Below are 21,553 nucleotides of genomic sequence, written 5' to 3'. Positions count from 1 at the left end.
AAATTATTATCCTGCTAGGTTTTGAATTACAACCTTGAAATTATGAAGGAGCATTTTATTTTTGGCCAACCAACACTCATCGGACTTGTCACAGGATTCTTTCTTTGCCTCTGGTAGTTTTGATGGTTCCAGGTCCTTACGCATGCAGAGGCAAACCCCATGGCCTTTCCTAATCAGAAGTATTGCTCATCTTCCTTGGACGGCTCAGAACCTGAATGTTACAATGTGGAACAAGACGGACTGAACACGTTCTCAGCACCGACAATAACTATTGCCAGTCCATCCGCAAAGTGCTGATCCCAGGCTGAGTTTCACAAAACTACCAGTCACTTCCTCTCTGCTGTAGATCAGAAGTTTGAAAAACTCTTAGATAAAAAAGGAAAAGGTGGAGAACACATTACATTATTTTCTATTTCAATCACAAAGACCCTTCCTGTCTTCTGTGACAGTCAGAAAATGACTTTATAAATGATGCAGAAAAAAAGCAACACCAAAAAGTCAATTTCCAACATGTTTTAAAAGATGCCCAGTGCAAAAGCAGAACTGAAGCTGTCAATGCAAATCTGGAGTTGGATGAGTAAATACCTGAGGTTCTCCCCCCGTCAGTATTTTCAGATGGCTGGTGACCCTCTTGGATTTCTTGCTAATGGAGTGGATATTCAGTCGGGAAAACTTTTCTTTAAGGGTTTCATCATCATCATTCCTCTTATACTTCAACACTGCAAACAGAGAATTCCATGACACTAATGATCTGTATTCGCAGGGCTTTTCACAGGGATGGGCACACAAATATGAAACCATTTGAGAGCAGACGCTTTGATGTCACTTGCTGTAATCTTGTGTGAAAATGATTGTGATGATGAAAACCCTGTTACCAACACTAGCCTTGGGAAGAGTGAAGTTAGGACTTCAGCATGGCAAGTCTAAGAGAAATATTGTTATCACTGCATCTCAATTATTATCAGTGCTTGCAACTGCATTACAGACAATGAACACGGATATAACATGAATTCTTTCATCATTTTTGTATTTCTGGAGTTGATAGACAGATAACATAGCTGGCTGAGGACAAGTGACATTAAGGCATCTGTTACCTTCTTGAACCCCAGCGTATTACACAACTTGGGGAGCACCAGCCAAAAGCATTGTAGTGAAATGACTGAAGTTGAAACCTCTCTTGTAATTGTCAGCCCAAACCTACAAAGATAGAAGAACTTACTGTGCCTTTTTCTTACCTAAATCTTTTCTCCTTTTAAGTTCATTGATGTTCACATTAATGTTTTTCATAGCAAAAAGGGCATCTTCTAGAGCCTTGTGGTCAGGGTGACAAGCAGGAGTTGAATTCAAGAGCTCAGAGAGTAACAAGGGATATTTCATCACCCGTTGCACTGGTTTGATCATCAGGGAACCCATGTCCATTAGATTTCTCTTTCCTCTACAATTTATTAAGAAAAAAAATTTGTCACATAAGGAGAAACTCCTTGAAGACAAAAACTTCGTGTTATTTCTGTATAGTCATTGAAGCTGGTGCCTTTGATGTCCTTCAGTTGAGCTTTCAACTACCGAAAATATCAAAACCAGAGCAGTGCTTTGCACTGAGTCATAGAAGTGCAATTACCACTTAAGTCAAAAAATAAAATACATCTGTCACGGAACAGGGGCTGTTGTAAACGAAACCCTCCTCTCGCCCCCTCAGTGAGAAATACACACTGGCTCTGGGTTTTCTGTGTTTTCAGCAACCTACCAGACTATTGCTTAGACACTACCTCTGAAACTGTCCTGCTCAGTCTGAGGGTGCATGTGGTACAACTTACACACCACAACACCCAGGAAGGGAGATGTAGGTGGAAGAACAAATAACAGGAAGTTTGAGAAACACATGTGAGTGGGGCTTTTACATCCTGCTCTGGCCCCTCAGGCTTAAAATTGCAACATCTCCCTGCTGCAAGTAACTGGGATGTCCGTTTGTGACTGCATCCTTTCTCACAACATCTCTCAGCTCTCCACACTGACCCTTAAGCTTTACTGTCTTTCACCTGTGTTTTTTCTTTGCTGGCTGCCAGTAAGTTATTTCTAATGATGCCTGAGCTTCCAAAGGATACCAGATCTGGCCTGGGGGAACACTGAACGTACACGATGTTCACCCAGGCTTGATTCAACCTGCTGGAAGTCACCTTACACAAAGGCAAAGCAGACAGCTGCCTAGGGCAGCAGCAGGATGAGGGCAGGAAAGTCACAGTTTCCAGCATGGGCACAGGGATGCTCTGCAGCTCCAGGCTCGATCCCCACTGGCTCAGCAGGAGCAGCAGAGCAGCTTCCCCAGGCACCTGAGTGACTCAGGCTGGGAGTGACTCCCATGCAAGGGAGTCACCAGCCAGCTGAATTCGTGCTCCAGTCCCACTCCAGATAAAAGTTTTTGCTCATACTCTCCAGGCTTGAAGGGGGGAGGCCGTGCAGTGTGCAGGCTGCCACAACAGCCTGGAAGGAAACATGGGAAGAGCAGGACCAAGCCACACGTGCCTTCATTACCTTCCATGTGGCTGGTAGAACCACGGGGTCTCCCCAGAGCAGGTAACACCAGGTGGCCAAGCCTTAGGGCCAGGGCCAGCCATTACTGAGGCTCTGGCAGCAGGACAGGCACGTCCATTGTCCCTCCTCATTACAGCACACTCCTGAGCAAACCAGGCAACACTGGCACCAGTCCTGGTATGAACTACCCGTGACTCTCAGACCTCCCCCTTTGAAACTGAGCATGAGCTGTTGGTAACAGTGTGAAGGGCAGTAAAGCAGAGCAAGCTTTCCATCTGCATGCCTGAAGAAGCCCCTTTGGAGGCGAAAAGATTGTTTGATGTTAACTATGCAAGAGTTAATGCTAGGTGAAGAAGGATTTCTGCATATGGAAAGATGGAATAACACAATGTAGAAGGAAAGTACAAAAAACAAGGAACAGCCACTTGGTTTTGCAGGCTGACATCTATTGTGTTGTGCAGCAGGAAGAGTAAGAGGAAAAAAAAGCTTTCATTCCTGTTTTTATATGTACAAAAAGTACAAGAGCCAATCCTTACTGCTGACTAATTAACTAACAATTTGAATGCCTTTGAGAAGAGACATCTGCATATTTAAACCATCTCACTCGCACAGGCATTATCTGTAAAAAAGTTCTGCGTGAAAAAAAATTAACAGTAGATGCCTTTTAAGGCTTCCTGATGTCCCCAAACCTTCTCATCATTTCAATCCCCCTCATTTCCCCTGTATCCTACATTAAATATAGAGAGCTGTTTTCCCTTCTTTCAGCTTCTGGCAGCAATAATGAAAAAAAAAAAATCTTAAATTGTTATTGTTTTCTCTGAAAAGCCCCATGAATGCAAATCTATAAAAGCTGCCTCATGAATGGAAAAATCTTCAAGTGTCTTCTCTTTATATAGTTGCACTTTGGACAGCTGCCCAAGTGATAAACAGCCCTCTGTTCGCATATCTGCATGACACAGTCTTGCAATATGTTTCGAGAGATAGTAGGTTTGTTATAAGATAATGACTCCCTGGGGCACTAAATGCCACAAAGTTCAACTCATCTAATTCTCCCCAGCAAGATTAGCTGATGATAGCCACTCTCCCTGGACGAGTCCCGTTTGCAATGCGCCCGTTAGGACACACCGGGCCGCCGGGCAGGACATGGCCTTGCCATGCAATCGAAACAGGCAAGTAACGGCTTGTGACATCTATTGTGCAGAAAATTAAGTTGATAATTCATTTGTGATGCTACTTCAGCCTTCCCCCTCCATGTTATTGTGAATTTAGCAAGTATTCCAGGTCATATGTAGCTGTACTAACCTCATTGCAAATTATTACCATAGCTCTGCAGTAAACGCAGCTGGCTTAACTGCAGTGAGCTTCACAGCATAACCTTCCTCCCTCCTCCCAACAAAGAAAGCCACAAAAGCAGAAAGATTCCTGCCTGTTTAAAATATACATGGGGGTTAGCTATGCAAAGACAGGTGATTCAGGATTTAGTTTCATTTGCTCTCATTACACAGCAACTGGGTCCAGTGGCCAACACGATAGCCAGTATGGTACAGCAGGGCTGAGGCCGGTGTCATTCAGCTTGGCTGTTTTCAAGTGGTGCGCGTGCATCACAGGCTGCGGCGTGACTTAAAGTCTCGGGCTTCATGGTTTATTGTGCATGAGTTCATTTTAGTACAAGACATGCAGGGCAAATAATTCACTGTGCCGTAAGATGCTCATGCAAACCCAGGGAATTCATGGAGGCTGCACACTTGTTAAGCCAAGCAGAATTTAACCTATCGAGCTGCTAGCAAAGGGCAGCACTGTCTGGTATTTATGTAATTGTTTTCTTGATCATGCTTGAATGAAAAGCAATCTGGGAGCAGCAACATCACAGATCATTTGGGGTGAGTTACGCTGTATTTTCCAGTTCAACCTTAACCAGATTTTTGGGTGCGGTCCTGCCCAAGGGCTGCTGAGATTTTGCAATCTCTAAGATGAGTTGCAGGTGATGGCATTTCTGAGTGCCCTGCAGTCAGCCAGAAAGGCAAATGCCACCGCACCGTGTGAGATAGCCAAGCTCAGGAAGGGTCCTGCAGCTAAACCTGGCTCATTGCACCCTGCACAGCTTTAGAAGAGCCAGTTTCAAATCAGAAGGTGAGTTAGTTGTATCCTACAGTCCACTGGAAACTGAAGGAGAAAACTAGGGATTCATTTCTGATAGGGTTACACAAGGCAGAGCAGCCAGTCTTGAGCTATTTCTATATGCATTGCTGTCTCACGTGATCTTATTGTCCCTCTCTGGATATTTTGTTCCTCTTGGAGCCCTGCTCCTTGGGAGACTGGAGTATACAAGAATGTCCCTTATCAAAACAAAATGCAGAGAAACTATTTCCTAATATAGACAAATTCTCCGACTTTAGAGGTGTTGCTCTTCTACCAATATGGAGCACACTTGCTCTTGTTTTCTCTCTTAACATATCTGTCTGGTGTCATAATCTTTTTCAGGTTCAGCTAACCCCTCCTCTGACATATTCCTGCAGGTAGCTTCAGGAGATGCTGCATTTCAATGATCCCAACCTGCTGGATGTCCAGAAATGGCAGCTGTGATAAACTCTCCTTTATAGCTTTTCAAAGATATCACATTGGGCACAGTGGTCCCTTAACCACAAATTATCAGTGGCCTGGTGAGTACCCTGGCAAAGTGTGGCAATGAGCTTGTTCTTTTCTGATGTCCTTCCAGCCACTGTCAGAGGGAAGATCCTAAGGTGGACTTCTCATATAGGGCTACTGAAGGGGTTGTCACCTTAGAAACAGCTTTGCCTGTGAACCTAACATGTATGGTAGCAGGTCTACAGAGGCCGATGCAAAATGATTTCAGAGTGTCTGGATTTCAAAGACTGACACTATGTTGCCGACAACCACTCTTGCGGACCTCAGGGCCCCCTAAGCACGTTTATAAGACAGCGAGGTGATAATAAAGGGCTCTGAATGAACTGGCAACCAAATTTTAAGTAGCATCATAAACCACAGGTTTTGAAAGATACTTCAAAGCTAGTGCAGTGGTAATTAGGAAACTAGACAGGCTTAGAGAAATTAAAACTGAGCATCTTCATCACATACGCCCTGGAAAATTCTATGGGTTATACTGCCACAAAAGGCTTGTGTCTTAAAGTTTCCACATGTACAGTTTTAAGCATACTGAAGATAAAGATATTTCAAAGATTATTTTACATGTAAGAAAGGCATAGTACTTACTCTTCCTCATATATCTTTCTGCAAAAAAGAAAACAAAACATATATTAGATTCCTCCTAAAAGGATTTACCCAGATGAGGGGCCAGATTCTCAGATACACTTCAGTGACACAGAGCAGCCGTAACGGGCCAGTTAACTTAGGTTTATGGCTGCTGTGTGTCAGCAGAACTGCACAAAACAGCCAGAGGGTACCGGTGAATCTGGCCCTATATCTTTTTGAAAGGACAGCGCCAAATGAGAAAGGATTGTCAGAAATCTGGCTTTGGCCGTAAGACCCAGCCTTGTCCTGTCGCTGTTAGAGAAGGAAGTTTGAGTCACTGTGCTAACAATGGTAAGCAACATCAAGTCCTTAATACAAAAACTAAAATTAAACATGTTGTTCTTACACTTTACATACATTCCCATCTACTCTCTTTAAATAGCAATGTATTTCTAAACGAGAAATAATATATTTCAGCCTTTTAGGATACAGAATCAATGAAGCTGTTATGTCTTTTGTAGGTTACACATCAACTGAAACCTCTTCAGATAGGATGGCATTGAAAGATATACTGAAAGCAGCAGGGGTGAACAATTGTAGTTTGGAAACATGGAAACACGCATAGAGTATTTTCCTTATGGTATGAATTCACTCAAATTCAAGGGAACCAAAATGTCGCTACATCTCTGCGTTAGGCTTTCCTGACATCACATCATCAGCCACTGCTTTTTGACTGCCTGCGCTCTTTATCTCCGTGCCCATTGGTGCCTGAGCATCTGGAAGCTGGTGCTTTCATTGCTTCTGCACTGTCAGCACTTTGCATGCTTATGACGTCCCTCTGCCCCTGTAATAGCTGACCAAACTACTTCAGGCTGAAAGCAGAGCAGGTAGCTGCCAGCATCCTTTTATTTTCACCAGCTGCATTTCTTTGGCTAAGCTAGCAAACAACATCCCCAGTTTGCATAATCGCTGTTGAAACAGGACTCTACAGAATTTGGATTTGCACATGTCTCCAAGGCAGACACCTACATTTTGGGATGGAATTTCTCCACTTCAGTCAACAGGAGGAATAGGAATCTCAGCATGGCTAATTAAATCTGATTTGTCTGTACAGTTGTGCAGAGTGCCACTCTCAAATTGCTCCTGATATAGAAGTTGTTTTTCACATGGCAGATATTACTCACCTGAGGAACAGAAGTCCCTAGTAATGTTAGCCCATTTTAATTTTTTTAAAATGGGCCAATATTCTTCCCAAGGAAAAAAAAAACTATTTAAGAAGTAAACATTTTTCAGTAATAGTCATCACCAGCCCCTGCATTTAATATGTCTCACAATTGAAAAGAGCCTATAACTTATTTGGTAAAAATGCTGCATAATTTTCTTCCCAGGGCAAGTATTCTCCAGTCAGTGGTAACAGGTTTAAGTGACCACAGCTCTGCATTTGAGTGTGCACTTTCAGGTTTTAATATCTGAATTGGCTGCAATATTTAGGCACTGGGAAAAAACACAAGGTAATATACAGTGCTTTTTTGGTTGGTTCCTGTTTAAAGGCTAATCAGGAAAGAACAAGACAAAAGAAGGCTTCATTGTGAGGAAGGCTTTGTCACTTCCTGCTAGCAAAGGCTACAGCGGCTCAGCACAAAATATCCTTTCTCTTCACAAATCCCGGCTGTGACATTGGAACAGGAGCTTCTCTTGCTGGCTCTGGAATTCAAGGGGCAGTATCCACCCTAGCCTGCACGTGGACCCTATCTTTATCTTTATTTCCTTCCATGTCCCCTTGCCTCAGCAGCAGGGATGAGTGAATGACAGTAGCACCTTCTGTTGATTAGATGGAAAATAATATTGTAAGTATCAGCAACTAAGACATCCCCTTAGGGGAGATACCTAGCCTGAAAGCCTGAGTTTATATGAAAAATCTATTTCTTTCGACTTCCATGGTAGCTAAAGCCTAAGTACACCGCACATATACTTCTTATGTATTTAATAACTGGACATGCTGCACAAAATAAGCCTTATTTTCAACATAACCTATCTTCAAAGTGACCATTTCTCTTTTAATGTTGTTAATATTTTCCTCCACCACGCTTTCCAGATTTCTCTTGGACATACTTCCCATCTCTTAAGTCTTAACACACGTCTGCAGACTGATCACTAACTGGGGTGTGGTTGAAATACCTGTTGCTGATGTATGCTGCATTATTTGTGATAGCTTTACATCTCTCCTACAAACATGCAGCATGGGCCTTTCCTGGAGCTGCAGCTAGACTGATCTGAAAGGCTGCAGTGCGCTCCGTCCTCACAGCCCCTTGCAATGCTTTTGGAAAAGTGAGGGGGCAAGGGGCTTTATGAGTGGGAAGAGAAGCACTGTCCATGGAGTGGATAAGGTGGTTCCTGCAATTGCCTGCAGGAGGAAGCTGCGCTGGAGGAAGAATGGATCCGTTATTCTGCAGCACCCCCAGTTCTCGGCACATTTCCCTGAGGGGCTGGCACTAAAGGTGATGGCACAAAGCACCTTCCGCTCGTGGGACCTGGCAGCTTGCTCCAATGCTGATCACTCTCAAATACCCCTATCATGAGAGGTCCAGCACGACACAGCTGCTCCAGATGCCTGGGGCCTTGCAACAGAGGCCCAGAAACACCAGGGCATATGAAAAGTGCCGTTACAGGCTGTTTTAATTCAAGCAATAGAATTCCTGAAGACTGGGGCAGCATGTTTCCTAGGAGCTGGGCAAGGTGTTCCCAATAGCCCATGATATGATGCAGCATTTTTTTTGCCAGTATGGGGCACTGAAGCTAAGGGAAGAGGAACCTTTCTTGTGCTATTTTTGGCCATCTTGGAGAGAAAGAAATCTAATCATGGCCCCTGGCTTGTCATCTTTTCATGAAAGCAGCATAAGCCAGAGCTCCCCGCAAGCCTCATAAAACTCCAGATTTACAGGGGACCTTTCATCTACATCCATTTAAAATGTTCCCTGCCAGGCAACTGACTATGGACGGAAATCATCATTTGAAAAGATCTTACTTTAAGGACTTTACACAGTGTCTTAAATGCTGCTTCAGTTCTTCATCCTTTTCATAGGATTCCAGCATGGTGTGTGCATCATCGTGGCGATAGCAGTACGTTTTATATGTGTCTTCTAGTGGGCCTTTAATCTGCAAGAACGCTTCCCCTGTTAAGGAGAAAAACAAAGCGTGTCAAGCCAGACAACAGCATCTCAGAAGGATTTTTATTATTCCACCACATTAGCCGTGAGCTAAAAAGGCTGGCTTCCACTTTACTTCCCTTAGAAACAATCTTGCATGTTTATGTGCATTATTTATTACATGTATTTCTCAGCTGCTCATCTTTGTCATAGCCAGGCACCATAATATCAGTGTTAATGCACAAAAATTCCCTCAGGAAAAGGCATGAAATCTGTACACCCAGCACCCCTTCATACACAACCCCCTAATTCACTGCCCCAGCTTAATGCCCCTTCAGTGGAAACCACACAGGAGAGCTTAACTGTTAAGGGGAGACCATTTTTGAGTCGTAGGCTGGCAGGAGGGATGAATGTAAGCCTGTTAATTTTCATTTTGACTTTGACTTTTTTTTTCAACTGGATATGAACTTAAATGGGTTATAACAGGAATAATGACTCCATCTCCCATTAGCCACTTCACTTTTATCTGTTTTGTAAAATCCTGAAATTGCAATTGTTATGGCCTAAAATAGAGATTTTTCTTCACATGACAGAGGAACAACCTCCACACCTCCCCTAATTAAATAAAACCACTGAAGATTACAAGCATTTTTACATTGTATTTAGGTTTCTATACAATTGAAAGGGGAAAACATTTCCATTTCCAGTCCTCTACACCACCATTTTCCCCCAAAGAACAGTTGGGAATTTTAGAGGCACTAAAGTAGTCCTGCACCCATTTCCCATTTAATTCTGGTGCCTAATTCACTCAGCCTAAAACTCCTGTGTTGGTTTCTGTGTATGTAAAAAATATTATCTGAGTGGAGAAGGCATGCTTCATCTCTTCAGCTGAGATATTAATTTGGTTCTTACACCCTTATGTAGCAGTGCCCTGATCAGCATCCTTGGAAATGCATATAATAAAGAACAGCAATGGTGAAGACTCCTGTCTCAGGCATTTACCGAAAATTGCATCTAGGTGGCAACCAGTCCAATGTTTTATAAACATTTCTGATGAGTTATAGCAACGATTATTAAAGTTAAAAGCCGAACACCGCATTAATTGGGAGCTCTCTATGCATTCGCAGAGTGAGCGCCAAGCTGTCAGGCATCCTGCATGTTTCATCCTGACCAGAGTGGGGTGTTTCATAATACATTGCATTGAACTGCTCCGTCTTAAAGTGAAAAATGATTCAGTTACCACAGTAACACAGCTCTAGATTTTTTCCCCTAGCAGCGAAGGTTAACTGGGCTATCTAATGCATGTTGGTTTCAAGGTGCGAATAAGGGAACAACAATGACAGAGCTAAGACCACATGAATTTATTTTAGTTACTGTAAGGCCCCAGTCAGAAAAGCACCAGCTTCCTATAGTTAAATGCTCTTTAGCTGTCTGTCTTCTCTGTCTTGTGCTTAATGCTAATGCTGATGGCTACCAACACACATTGCACCGACTTTCCCACGAACTCTCTATACAGGCCTCTATTAGCCAATGGTGTAAGGGGAAACCTTAATAAGCTTTCTCTCGATCCTGCTCCCTTGGCATCTGATTCTCAGAGATGCTGAGCTCTCACAGTTTTCACTAACTTTAAGCACAGCTCCAAGTACTTAGCATAGCCCCTACTGTGCTAAGGCCTCAAGTAAGGTTATGTCTTCAGTAGCAAAAATGCAAACTATAGACTTACACCTTATTTCGGCATATACTAGATGCTGGAAATTATAATTTCCTTCTACAGAATGAAAGAGATGAGCAAGATCTGTTCACTGATGTATTGTGGCACAATGGCAGGTACTTTCATTGATGCTTAATGTGAGAAAAATTATGTGCTGATTTCACAGATAGGTCCTTTTAAAAGCAGATGGACTTCTTAAGCCTAAAGCCCTTCTTGGTTCTGAGCAGTATGGACCGAATCAGATGAGCTTTGGGCATGTCACTGTGGGAGCTTGCTTTATGGGCCAAAACCACATTGTATTTGGGCACAGGTTTAAAAATACTGAGTCTTTTGTGCACTCTGATAGATCCAAATCTGCCTGATGCCTCTTCTTAAATGTGCTGGTCATCAGTCTCAAAGAGAAAATCCTAGGAGGAAGGCTTGAGTGACAGAAACTTTTTCTCCCTGTGGCTTTCAGTGGTGCTTCCTGTGATGACAGCAGCGGAAAAGGGAAGAAGAAGGGGTCTAATAGCTAAAGCCAGGGTAAGGTTACTAAGTCTTCATATTCCTCCATATACAGTACCCAGAACAGAGAGCAGAAAAAATACAGGAGAGAACTAGAAAGGGTATTTAACCTGAGTAGCATTTAGCATCAGAAGACCAAGCACAACAAAAGGTCTATCTACTTTAGCATTTTAGCTCAGATTAGGAGAGGGCTTTTGAAGCCAATCTCTCAGCAGTCATCTCCCATGACTTGGCTGTGTGGTGGAGCAGCCACAGACACACAGACTGGATCCCTTTGAGGATGGTAGCTACCAGAAGATGCACTCCGAGGGCACATCTTATGCAGTCCAACCATAAAGGGCATCTCTCAATCTACAGGAACACGCTACAGCCAATCTGAAGGAAGACCTCTTGACCTGTGTGGTATGGAGTACTTAGCACTCTACAAGCCTACTCCTCTTGGACACTACTACTCGTCAATGTGGACATAGCATAAGGTAGAGAACATATACTAAAATAAGACATGAATACGAGCAACCACATTGTTTTGGTTTCAAACCAGTGAGTCAGCAGTTCTCCTCAACCTCACCATGACTGGGTTGCCTTCCAAAGTAAGATATTTCAATGCAAAATGTTTAAATACCATAAACATGATAGAATATGATCAGTGTGTTAAACAGATTCTCAGCCTGCTTTTCCTATAGGCTGGCTTTAACAACTCTTACGCTGATTATGAAGATCCTGAAGACAAAACTATCACCTTGCTGTACTTTTAGAGGATGACAAACTTACTAACTTATTGCTTATAGTGCTGCAATTATTCTCCCTGCTTTTATCTTAGCCTTTGAAAGAACATCTCACACCTTACTCGCCATCTTTTTCCCTGCCATAATTTAGTCAACTTTGTGATCCACAATCCCATGCATTTTCATGGTTCTTTGTCTGATTCTGCAGAAATACACCCGAAGAGATGGATGAAATTGTTTGTCTTTACCTCTGGATGTGGCAGGGAACTAAAAGGATGATTCTCTTGGCTGTGAGAAAGGCACTTCCTGCTAGAATAGAACATTGCTTATTACGGGTATGACTCATCATGATGCACTTTTATTGAAATACCGCCAAACACCACAGTCGCATCAAACTACATTAAGCTGTTGCCTTGGCAAACCAGATTGAGACGTGCTAGGATTAATACTTTTCCCAAGCCTCATATGCTTTAATATCATGTTTCTTAGTCAAACAGCAACGGAAAATTTTTTACCCCATTATTTGCAAGAAGGGTTGTCCTTTCCGCATGTTACCTGTGGCATGTGGTCACTTTAGGGAAGAAAGAACCTCTCTGACCTCTGAATCATGGCTAGAACTTTTTTTAACTCCACTGTCTGATTTTGCACTGAAGCAAATTAAGAATTCTCACCCGATCCCTTAAGGTGGATCACCTACTGCCTGTGCACTGGAGCAGTTATGGGAGAGCTGATGAGTGGTAACTTCTTAAATCTCTCCAGCTGTGCCAGAACAACAAGTGAATAGATCACAGTCTTAACATTCACGGCCTGACCTGCAGAACATGTAACTGTTGTGACATATCCAGGAGTAATCCGTTTGCTGAAAATACTCATGATCCTTACAGACATTCCTGCACAGACTCCCACAAACTTTGTATCAATTACAGCTTTCTTGCCTTTACTGACTGAGACTCTGTTAAGCCTTAACCACCTCTTATATTAATTGTATTGCCAATAGATATATGTTTCCAGTATTTGGGGGAGGAGGGAGTTTTGATGTGTTTACTACTCCAATAATTTTTAATGCTTTTCTTGAATGGTACAATTATGAGTATGCAATATAAGAGTTGGTGCAAACGTGAGCAGAGTTACGCAGCCAATATCAAACTAAACAAAAAGGATATTATCACTATGTGACATAACTCAGTGCTACAGTTTTTACTCATGCTAAACTCCTTCCTTCCTTCCTTCCTTCCTTCCTTCCTTCCTTCCTTCCTTCCTTCCTTCCTTCCTTCCTCCCTCCCTCCCTCCCTCCCTCCCTCCCTCCCTCCCTCCCACCATCCAGATGGATGGAAAAAGAGCATCATGATCATATAAGTACAGTAGAGCAACTGGATAGGTTAAGCATGTCATTCTTCCTGTGTCATTATGGACAGCTTGTAGCACATTAGCCTCTGGGAGTGGTACTAGTTAAGTCTGATGAGAGTAGAGGACAGGAGAGTTTTATGTTTATTCTTTCACATAGCTTTGTAGAACTCAAGAGGACAGTAAACATACCGATTATTTGCATGGGTGGTTCCACATCTGTTGTGGCTTCTTCCAACAATGACAGCAGTTTGGCTGATACTTGATGGACCAATTCAATGTTGCTAAACAAGCCATCCACGTCAAAGCGAGCGATCTAATGGAATACAAATATTAAGCGGCTACTGATGAAGGATAAAGAAGGACATTGTGTATTACAGACCTTCTCTTGCTATGCCGTGAATGTTCAACACTCTAGGAAGCACCACTTTTGCAAAACCTCATATAAACATCCTCCTTGCGACTTCAAGGACACATATACAGTTTTCAATTAGTATAATATGGCTGACGCAGTTAACAAAGGGCATGTTATCAAGTGCTTTCAACCTTATTCTGAACTATTCCCCATCTGAAAGTGTTTACCTAGGAAGGAAATAAATATTATCATCTGAATAAAGAAAAGATCCTTAGCTGGCTTTAAAACGTTTGTTTACTTTCCCACTGAGAAAAAGCATAGTTGACAGTGGGTTTGATTCCCTGATTACCAGCTGCTAACAGGAGCCGCTACATAAACCGAGACCTTGGCACTTTGGGGCCAGCTACCAGGTACAAAGGCTTCCAGATGTTGGTATCATTTTAAGTTAGTTGTCCTATAAATCCAAAAATACAATCAAAATCATATAATTTAACCTAAACCAACACATTTACAATTCTGGGCATTAACTTAACCTAAAGAGCTTCCTACAGAGCCTGGGTGCACAACATTGACTTCAGTGAACTGTATCAATTTCCACCAACAGCAAATTTGATTCCACGTCCCTACTCATTTTAGAGCAAGTAAAAAATGTCCAGGACACATACATTTTGCCTTGCATAGCAGGACAATAGTTAATATTTGGGGACAACTGGAGATAGCCAGTGGTAATGTGCTGATAGTGAGAACAAAGGCAAGACTGATTGCTACATCCTTATTGATACCTTCTGAAGGTATCTCTCTATTAGAAAAAGAATTGCCAACTTATACAGCAGCTTACCAGATGCCAGGAGGATCAAATTGCATGCTATTGTATCAGAATCAGAAATATAGTTTCAGTACTAATGCAACTAATTACTTTATAAGTATTATAGGGGCTAAAACATGTTTTATCCATTTGGAAATATGAAACAGATTCATTACCAGGTCAATTTTCTAAATGCTATCCTTCTCTAAACACATTACAAACTTTCAATACGGTAGTTTATCCAAGAACTAGCCTTAAAACCATATAACATTCTTGAAAGCCTTTCAAAAATGCAGAGGCTATTAAATTAAGACAGTTATAATCTCTAAATCACTTTTCCTGTATACATCTAGCACAGGACTTCTGACCTCTGCTCTAGCACAAGGCCTACACAGTATTTGGAAGTATGCCGTGCATGGACACTTTAACACGTTAATACAGTGACAAAGGACAGTATTGAAGCATATGTTTTTAGTTGGCTGGAAAAGAGCAAAGGAATACAGCATGCTTGTCAAAAATCTCAGCCAGTTCAACCAGCAAATACTCTTGCTCGGTGCTGGCCAGGCTGGGGAGGGAGTCACATGGAAACTACTTCTGAGGGGATGAACGAGTAAAGAGAAAGAAGAAGTCAGAAACTCCTTAAAGTTATGCCAGCAGATGCCAGCTCTTCTGAAAATGGGCTGGAACAAACTCTGACAGAGTTTTAAGAACGAAAAAAGGTCCTGCAGGAGCTTAAACAGCACAGGCTTCATCTGGCCATAGCGTTTCCCAAAGAGGCAGTGCCAACGTCATTTAAAGACACTTTGACTCCTGCACCTGTATTTTGTCACCAATTTCATAAGCAACCCTACATACAGAATACTTGGCTTAAGGTCTGTTTAAAATTATTTTTATTCTGTATTAGCAGCAGATATCATTTGTGCAGCCTTTGTGAACACTGTGTTGCAGGCCTCACAAAACCAAATCTTTCTCTGGACAACCACTTCTATTTCCAGCTTTCAGCTGCACAAGTTTTCTACAAATTGAAATACTGTTGGGAAAAGGTGCTCTTTGAAGTCTCAGCTGAAAAAGAAAATTAGTATCATTGGCCTAATAAGATCTTTTGCCTGAAAGATAGTTTATGAGCCTTCCTTCTTAAATACACCTTTTCTGGTAGAATGCAAATTTCTGAAGTGCTCGCTGGGCTGTCAGGCATGGTATTTCTCCACCACAGCCATCTGAAAGGATGGATAAAGTTATCTTCATGACTGAATTTAACCTTGATCGGAGGTTCATGCCATTCCAGGTTGTTATAATGGAAAATACTTGGGTTTATTGTTTTTTACTGCTTTTGGAGGCACCAGTAAAGGTCTGCCAGGGCGTGTACCAGGGGTTCTAATTACAGAGCAGTATGAAGACGTGGAAGCTGCTATTGCAGCCTACAAGCAGGGATATAGCATCCAAGCTGCCCTCAGGGCACAAGTACCTTGATGCAGGCTTTATGCAAGCGCAGCACAAGTGCAGGAGCACACCTGACTCCCCTCTCTCCTTGCTGCAGCCCTGGCACATCCCTTTCTGGAAAGCTAGCTCCGGACCCGCTCCCGGCACTGCGTCACTCTCACACTGACACCTGTGCTTGCATTAAGATTATCTGCACACAGAACGTGGGTGAGCTGAGACCTTGACGTCACTGCCTTGTCCTCCGCCCCCAGCACTCACCTGCTTGTCTCTCAGGGGCTGAATCACTTCCTTGATGCAGAGATCCAGGTCACTGATATAGTCTTTCTCTGTCTGCATGAGTTCTGCTATGATTTTCACCCTCTTGGCCATCATGCGTCTGCTAACTTGTCCGTCCTCCTGCAGCGATGAAGACCCCACCTGCGGGGCCATTTTTTCTGTTTAAAAGAGGGAGATTTGTGAGGAGGCTTGTAATCCCTTGTGCTGGCCCAGCTTGCCCTGCGCGACCGTCGGGGAACATAACCGGTGCCTGTTGGAAACTCCCAAATTGCCATGGGGAGCAGGAAAAGAAGCATTAGAAATGGCAATCCCAGATCAGACCCTCTAAAATCAGGCATGGGTTTGGCAGAGGAAACCATCCATTTGGCAGTAAGGGGATAACCCATCACCAGCTCCCCTGGCTTCGATGTTAGGCACGTGGACAGAAATTTTCCATGGAGCACAGGAGAGTCTGATCCTTGTCATACTGAAATTCAAGGATAGCTGACACCCTTCTACTCCTTTGAAAACAGTCTCAGTCTGGCATCTATTATGATTTGGAGGATGGGAGAAAATATGTTCTTGTGGAAGAAAAAGGCTGTGTTTACCATAAATAAGCTTCAGTGGAATAACCTTTGCTCTGTACGATGTAATGTTGAGTCTATTCATGGGAGGCTGAGGGCTGAACGTACTAGAAGACAAACTTTCAAATGGAGACAACATTACTAATGATGACGATTAAAACTGTAATTTGTCAAGAAGATTTCTTTGAAAGAGGCAAAGGAATTAGAGGAAAATATGGGAAAACCTTTAATGATCAATAACATATATTTCTTGGAACAACAGAGATCATTGGGAACAGGACATTCTTAACTATTTTTCCATACTTAAGACCTAGAATATCTGATTTGTTCCAAACACATGAAATGCAAGCAAGCCTTCTACAGATAGGTTATTTATGATTGCTACAGGACCTACACACAACCTACTTATCTGTAATGATAGTCTTCCCTTTTGCTGGTTTGTAAGACAGCCTGCAGACATCCATGTCGGCTGTACAAAGGGCATCCCATTTATCAGTGTACGCTGACAATCTGTATTTTTCATTAGGAAAAACACACACAAAAAAACCTCAAACCACCAAGTGAAAGATATTCTGGTGTTTTTCTGCTAGCCACAAGATGGTGCAGAGCACCAACAAAGATGGATATATCATTACCATACTCATCTCTGCATTACCCGGGTCATGCTTTGACAGCACGGGCTTTTATTGCTTAGCGTCAAAGGACGGGAATCTCTGCTGAGGATCAGACTGCTACGCCTTCGTGTCAACTTCTTGTAGGGAGCATACTGTATAACGAGGCAACAGCAAGCAGCATCTGCTGTTTTGCTCGCCAATAGCCAATACTGAATATATTGCAGCTGTTTGAATTGATTGTCAAGGGTGAGGTCACGAGCGTTCCAGGGAGCATTGAACAGCGTGCAGCTCACCCGTACAACACTGGCCAAGGCTGTAGTTGATAACCTGGAGCTGGACTTGTGGGAGAACCAAGCAGCTTTCAGGAGAGAGGGCTTTGAGCCGTCTTCCACTGAGAAGTGTAAAATGTTAATAAATCCAATGTATCATCATTCCCAACCCCTTCTACAATTATGCTGGCCACTGATATTCAGAAAGGACAGTCTGGTTATTAATCCTTCTTCCATCAGGTTTTCTAGTGTGACTGATGTGACCACAGCTATTGTTTTAAATAGCTGCTTTTGGGATGCACCTCTGCCTCTGTACTGATAGTTTTAAACAGTGAAGACAAGGAACCCAAACAAACGGGGAAGGAGAGGCTGTTTTTACAGACTTCTTTGTATTTAGATGTACTATTTACCTTTAGGTTTTTAGCCTTGAAGTCTGTGTGTAACACAAGCATAAACATTTTGTCCTCGAGTTTGTACATGGACAATAAAATGGAAACATGATTAGGATGTCTCTCCTCCACAAGGCTTGGGCTATTGGAAGAATTTTAAGCTGAACCTTGCCCTAGTGAGCCCATGCTTGTGCGAGTGCACGGACTGCACAGGAGCTCGCACTGCTGCAGAGCTCATCCACCAAAGGTGCTGTGTGCTGGAAGAAACAGACTCTACCCTTACTTTAGTGAGAAGAGGAAAATTTGTACCAGTGTCACTCTACACTTCCCTCTGAGCAATTTTCTGCTAGGGTTGCAGAATGAGACCACCTTGTCTGCTGCTTAAGTCTAAAATGGCAAGCACTTTTTCCTCTAAAAACTTACAGTATGTAGCTACACTTATAAATTCACAAGGAACCCCACGAACAATCAATTTCTGTTCTAGTTCTGCACCAAAATCAGCATTTTTCTTGAGATTGGGTGTGAAAAATGTTTGTGTGTGTGTAACTATGTGAGAGTTCAGGGCGACTCCTGAGAAAGTGCAGAGAGGACCAGACGTCCTGGAAGACCTCAGAAGTGTCGTTTTGTCTCAGACGCAGCATTGTTATGTTATCAGATGGAATTTGAAGGTAAACACAAGACGCTGTGCAAAAGAACTCTCTAATTAGAACTTTCTAATACTGGTGGCAGGGGAGGGCATTATATGAGCAAAATAAAGCCACTGTATCCCGCTTCAGGCTTGAAGTCGCAGTCCCTCGAGAGGCTGTTCTTTCAGTTTATGTCATTAGATGGCCCTGATCAAATCTAATTCTTGAATTATGTCAGGGCTCATCTATTATCCTTATTGCATGATAGATAATAATGCCAGGAAAGAAAACTATTCTCAACAGGAAAAAATAACCGTGAGAAATATCAGGTAGGTGCTGTTTCCTTATAGAAAACATGTTTTTTAATAAATGTATCCTTTTGTTAAAAATAATATAATTTTCCATTTTCACTCAGTATGTTCACTTTTTCATTTCGGGCATGCCTGTCTCTATAGAATGCAACAGCAAGATCCTGAAGTGATCATTACAGCCAAAACCTGTGATTTCATGTTCCGGTGATTGCTTTTGACCAGTTTGAGAACATTAGTAGCTTGCTGAAATCCTTGTGGAGTAAGTGAAAGTTTAATGAATGCACAAACAGCAAGTGCACATCTGGAATATAAGCAGACTCATTTCTACCTGGTAACGTGTACCATCCCCAGAACGATTCAAGAGAGAGGATTAGCAGAAAAAGACATTGCTGAGGATTAACTGTTACAGTAAGAATTTGGCTCATTCATCCTCGGAGATACCATGTTTAGAAGAAAGAAAAAACTGCCTGTTGAATGGTTTATTAGAGAGCTATGTCTTAACACCAGTTTACGAAAAGGTAACTGGTACTTCTAGTAGGAATAAAATGTAAAGTAGAAGGTAGCGTTTGCAATTGTTGCTTTGCGATGTCAGTTATGTGCAGGCGTTGCCTTTCTGGAGGACTTTGCTTTGGAGAGGAAGGCAATGACTTGGGTTTTCCAGCTGTGTATTGAAGTACATGGCTCTAGTTGCACAAAACAAGAGGTTCACTATGTGATGACATGGACAAAGCAGCCACACATCTTACAAAAAACAGTGTCCTCCAAGTGTGAAGTCTAAAAACATACCCCAGAGGGAGACGTCAAGCAACGTAGTGAGAGCACGGAGGAACACAGCCTGCAATATGCAAATGCAGCAGCTTTCTTCTAGGCCCGGGGATATATTGGGGGATCCATAGCAAGCGACCAGAGGAGCAGCCAGAGCAGGTTTGCAAGACCTATGCATGCAAATTTCCCTGCTCTCCCACCTAAAGAGCGAGCAACTCCAAGAGGTCTGCTCTTTCTATCCTTCCTCCCAGGTAAGGTGCTCAGGTTGGATATTACATTTGCCCGCGGGGACAGGACCCAGGTTCCTCTCCGTCTAATGCTTTCCATCTGGAAGTGAAGGTACTGGCATAGAATATAGCAACAAGTACAGTGATGTCGGTACATGGAGTGAGTAACAGGTCTTTTCATTACTTAGGCAGCATTTGGAGGACACCAAAGGAATGCAAGTTCTGCACTCATGCCGTGCAGATACAGGGTTTTTGCCTGGCGCAAGGGAGAAGTGAAGGCATAAGTTATCAAGGTATAACAAACAAATTACAGCATTACTGTGTTTTTACATGTGAAACCTGAGTCTCACACCACCCTAGATAATTCCTCTGTGAAAGCAAGTCCTCAGATAGCCTATACCCTCAGATAACCTAGTGATTATGCCAATCAGCTGGATTTGGGAATGAAATGCAGGTGGCCAAGTTCAGAGACTGCTGCTATGGCAGCTTTCTTCTTCCCCCTCTTATCTCCCTCGCACCAGGGCCCTGGCTCTGCCCCTTCACACCCCTGCTTCTGCTGTGGGTGCTGGGAAGGCTGCAGGACACAGGGACACCGGGGTCCTTGGAAGTGAAGGAGCCTGAAATGGGGCAAGCAGTGGGAAAGGATAGAGTGTCCCACTGCGTGCGGGAGAAATGCATCACATGAGCTAACACACAAGGTGTTTTACTCCAGATCCCCCTCCCCTTGTGAGGGACCACTTCACAGGGGTGTCGTTACAGTTTTGCATGAGAGTTATCACAGCGCAACAATATGGTGCAAACGTAGTGCTGAACTCCGAGTTGGGCATTGATATAAAAAATGATTGGGAGAGGGTTGTGGAAAACACCTTTTTTTCCTTTTACTCACAGACATACCTAACAGCAGCATTGTTCAGGAGCGGGTTTGTTGCCCACAGGCTGCGAGCTACACATGCAAAAAGCCTCTTCTCTGAACACAGGACGAGAACACCGCAGGACCAGAATGACCTTGCACCAGTCTTCCCGGGCAACAGGTTCACTCATAAAATCTGCATCAGAGGCTTCCTTGCAATTAGGTCATTCAATCTTTGATCATTTTTCTGTTCCATAAGGTACAGAAAATATTTACATTCAACATGCAAGTTCTTTCTTCAATTCCTTGACAGCAGACCGCTTTAATTATATGTGTGCTGACAGGACTACAGAGAGATCCCATGTGACCACAGTGAAAGGGAAGAAAGCTTATCATCAGGTGACAGAAGAATGCCCTTATTGTTAGCGCCAATACTTACAAATAAAGCTTGCCAGTGTGTCATACACTGGCATAAATATACCACTCCTGTGGCATTGAGCTAATATGTTAATAAAGTAGGAACTGAGGAAGGGCTGCATCTGAGCCGATTCCCCCGGGACACATGCACCTCAAGATCTGGCACGGATTAGCTGTACAAACTGTGAGCTCTGTGACCCACAACACAAAGTATCCCAATTAATAAGACGTTTGCTAATATGCTCAGGGAAGGATCCGTAAACCTGCTTGGGTCCCAGTCTTCACTCCCTTACCCTGGCTGCTGTTATTAGTTATGCTGCAGTAGCTCTTAAGAGTCCTAAGCCACACGGCAGGACTTGATTGTGCTAAGTGCTGTGCAAACACAGCAGCACAAAATGGATTCTGCTCGGAAAAGATGAGCTCACTTCCCAGCCTGGCTGCTGCTGCAGTAAGTTCAAGGAGTAACTCCAGCTTTGT

At 43.0% G+C, this 21,553-nt stretch overlaps 1 protein-coding gene across 1 annotated transcript in view; it reads right to left on the bottom strand.

Annotated features, from left to right (window-relative positions):
• Positions 1 to 21,553, bottom strand: part of ARHGEF38 (Rho guanine nucleotide exchange factor 38) — a 40,192-nt gene that overhangs the window by 13,427 nt on the left and 5,212 nt on the right. The window contains exons 2-7 of the mRNA XM_009513104.2: positions 16,028 to 16,203; positions 13,362 to 13,485; positions 8,765 to 8,912; positions 5,761 to 5,778; positions 1,236 to 1,435; positions 586 to 719 (exon numbers count right to left, since the gene is read on the bottom strand). Coding sequence (XP_009511399.1) covers positions 586 to 719; positions 1,236 to 1,435; positions 5,761 to 5,778; positions 8,765 to 8,912; positions 13,362 to 13,485; positions 16,028 to 16,203 — 800 coding nt within the window. The remainder of the gene's footprint in view (positions 1 to 585; positions 720 to 1,235; positions 1,436 to 5,760; positions 5,779 to 8,764; positions 8,913 to 13,361; positions 13,486 to 16,027; positions 16,204 to 21,553) is intronic.

Source organism: Phalacrocorax carbo, chromosome 4 (genome assembly GCF_963921805.1).
Source record: "Phalacrocorax carbo chromosome 4, bPhaCar2.1, whole genome shotgun sequence".
Lineage (NCBI taxonomy): Eukaryota > Metazoa > Chordata > Aves > Suliformes > Phalacrocoracidae > Phalacrocorax > Phalacrocorax carbo.
Note: the sequence above shows the minus strand (reverse complement) of the source record. Positions and strands in the feature narration are given on the sequence as shown.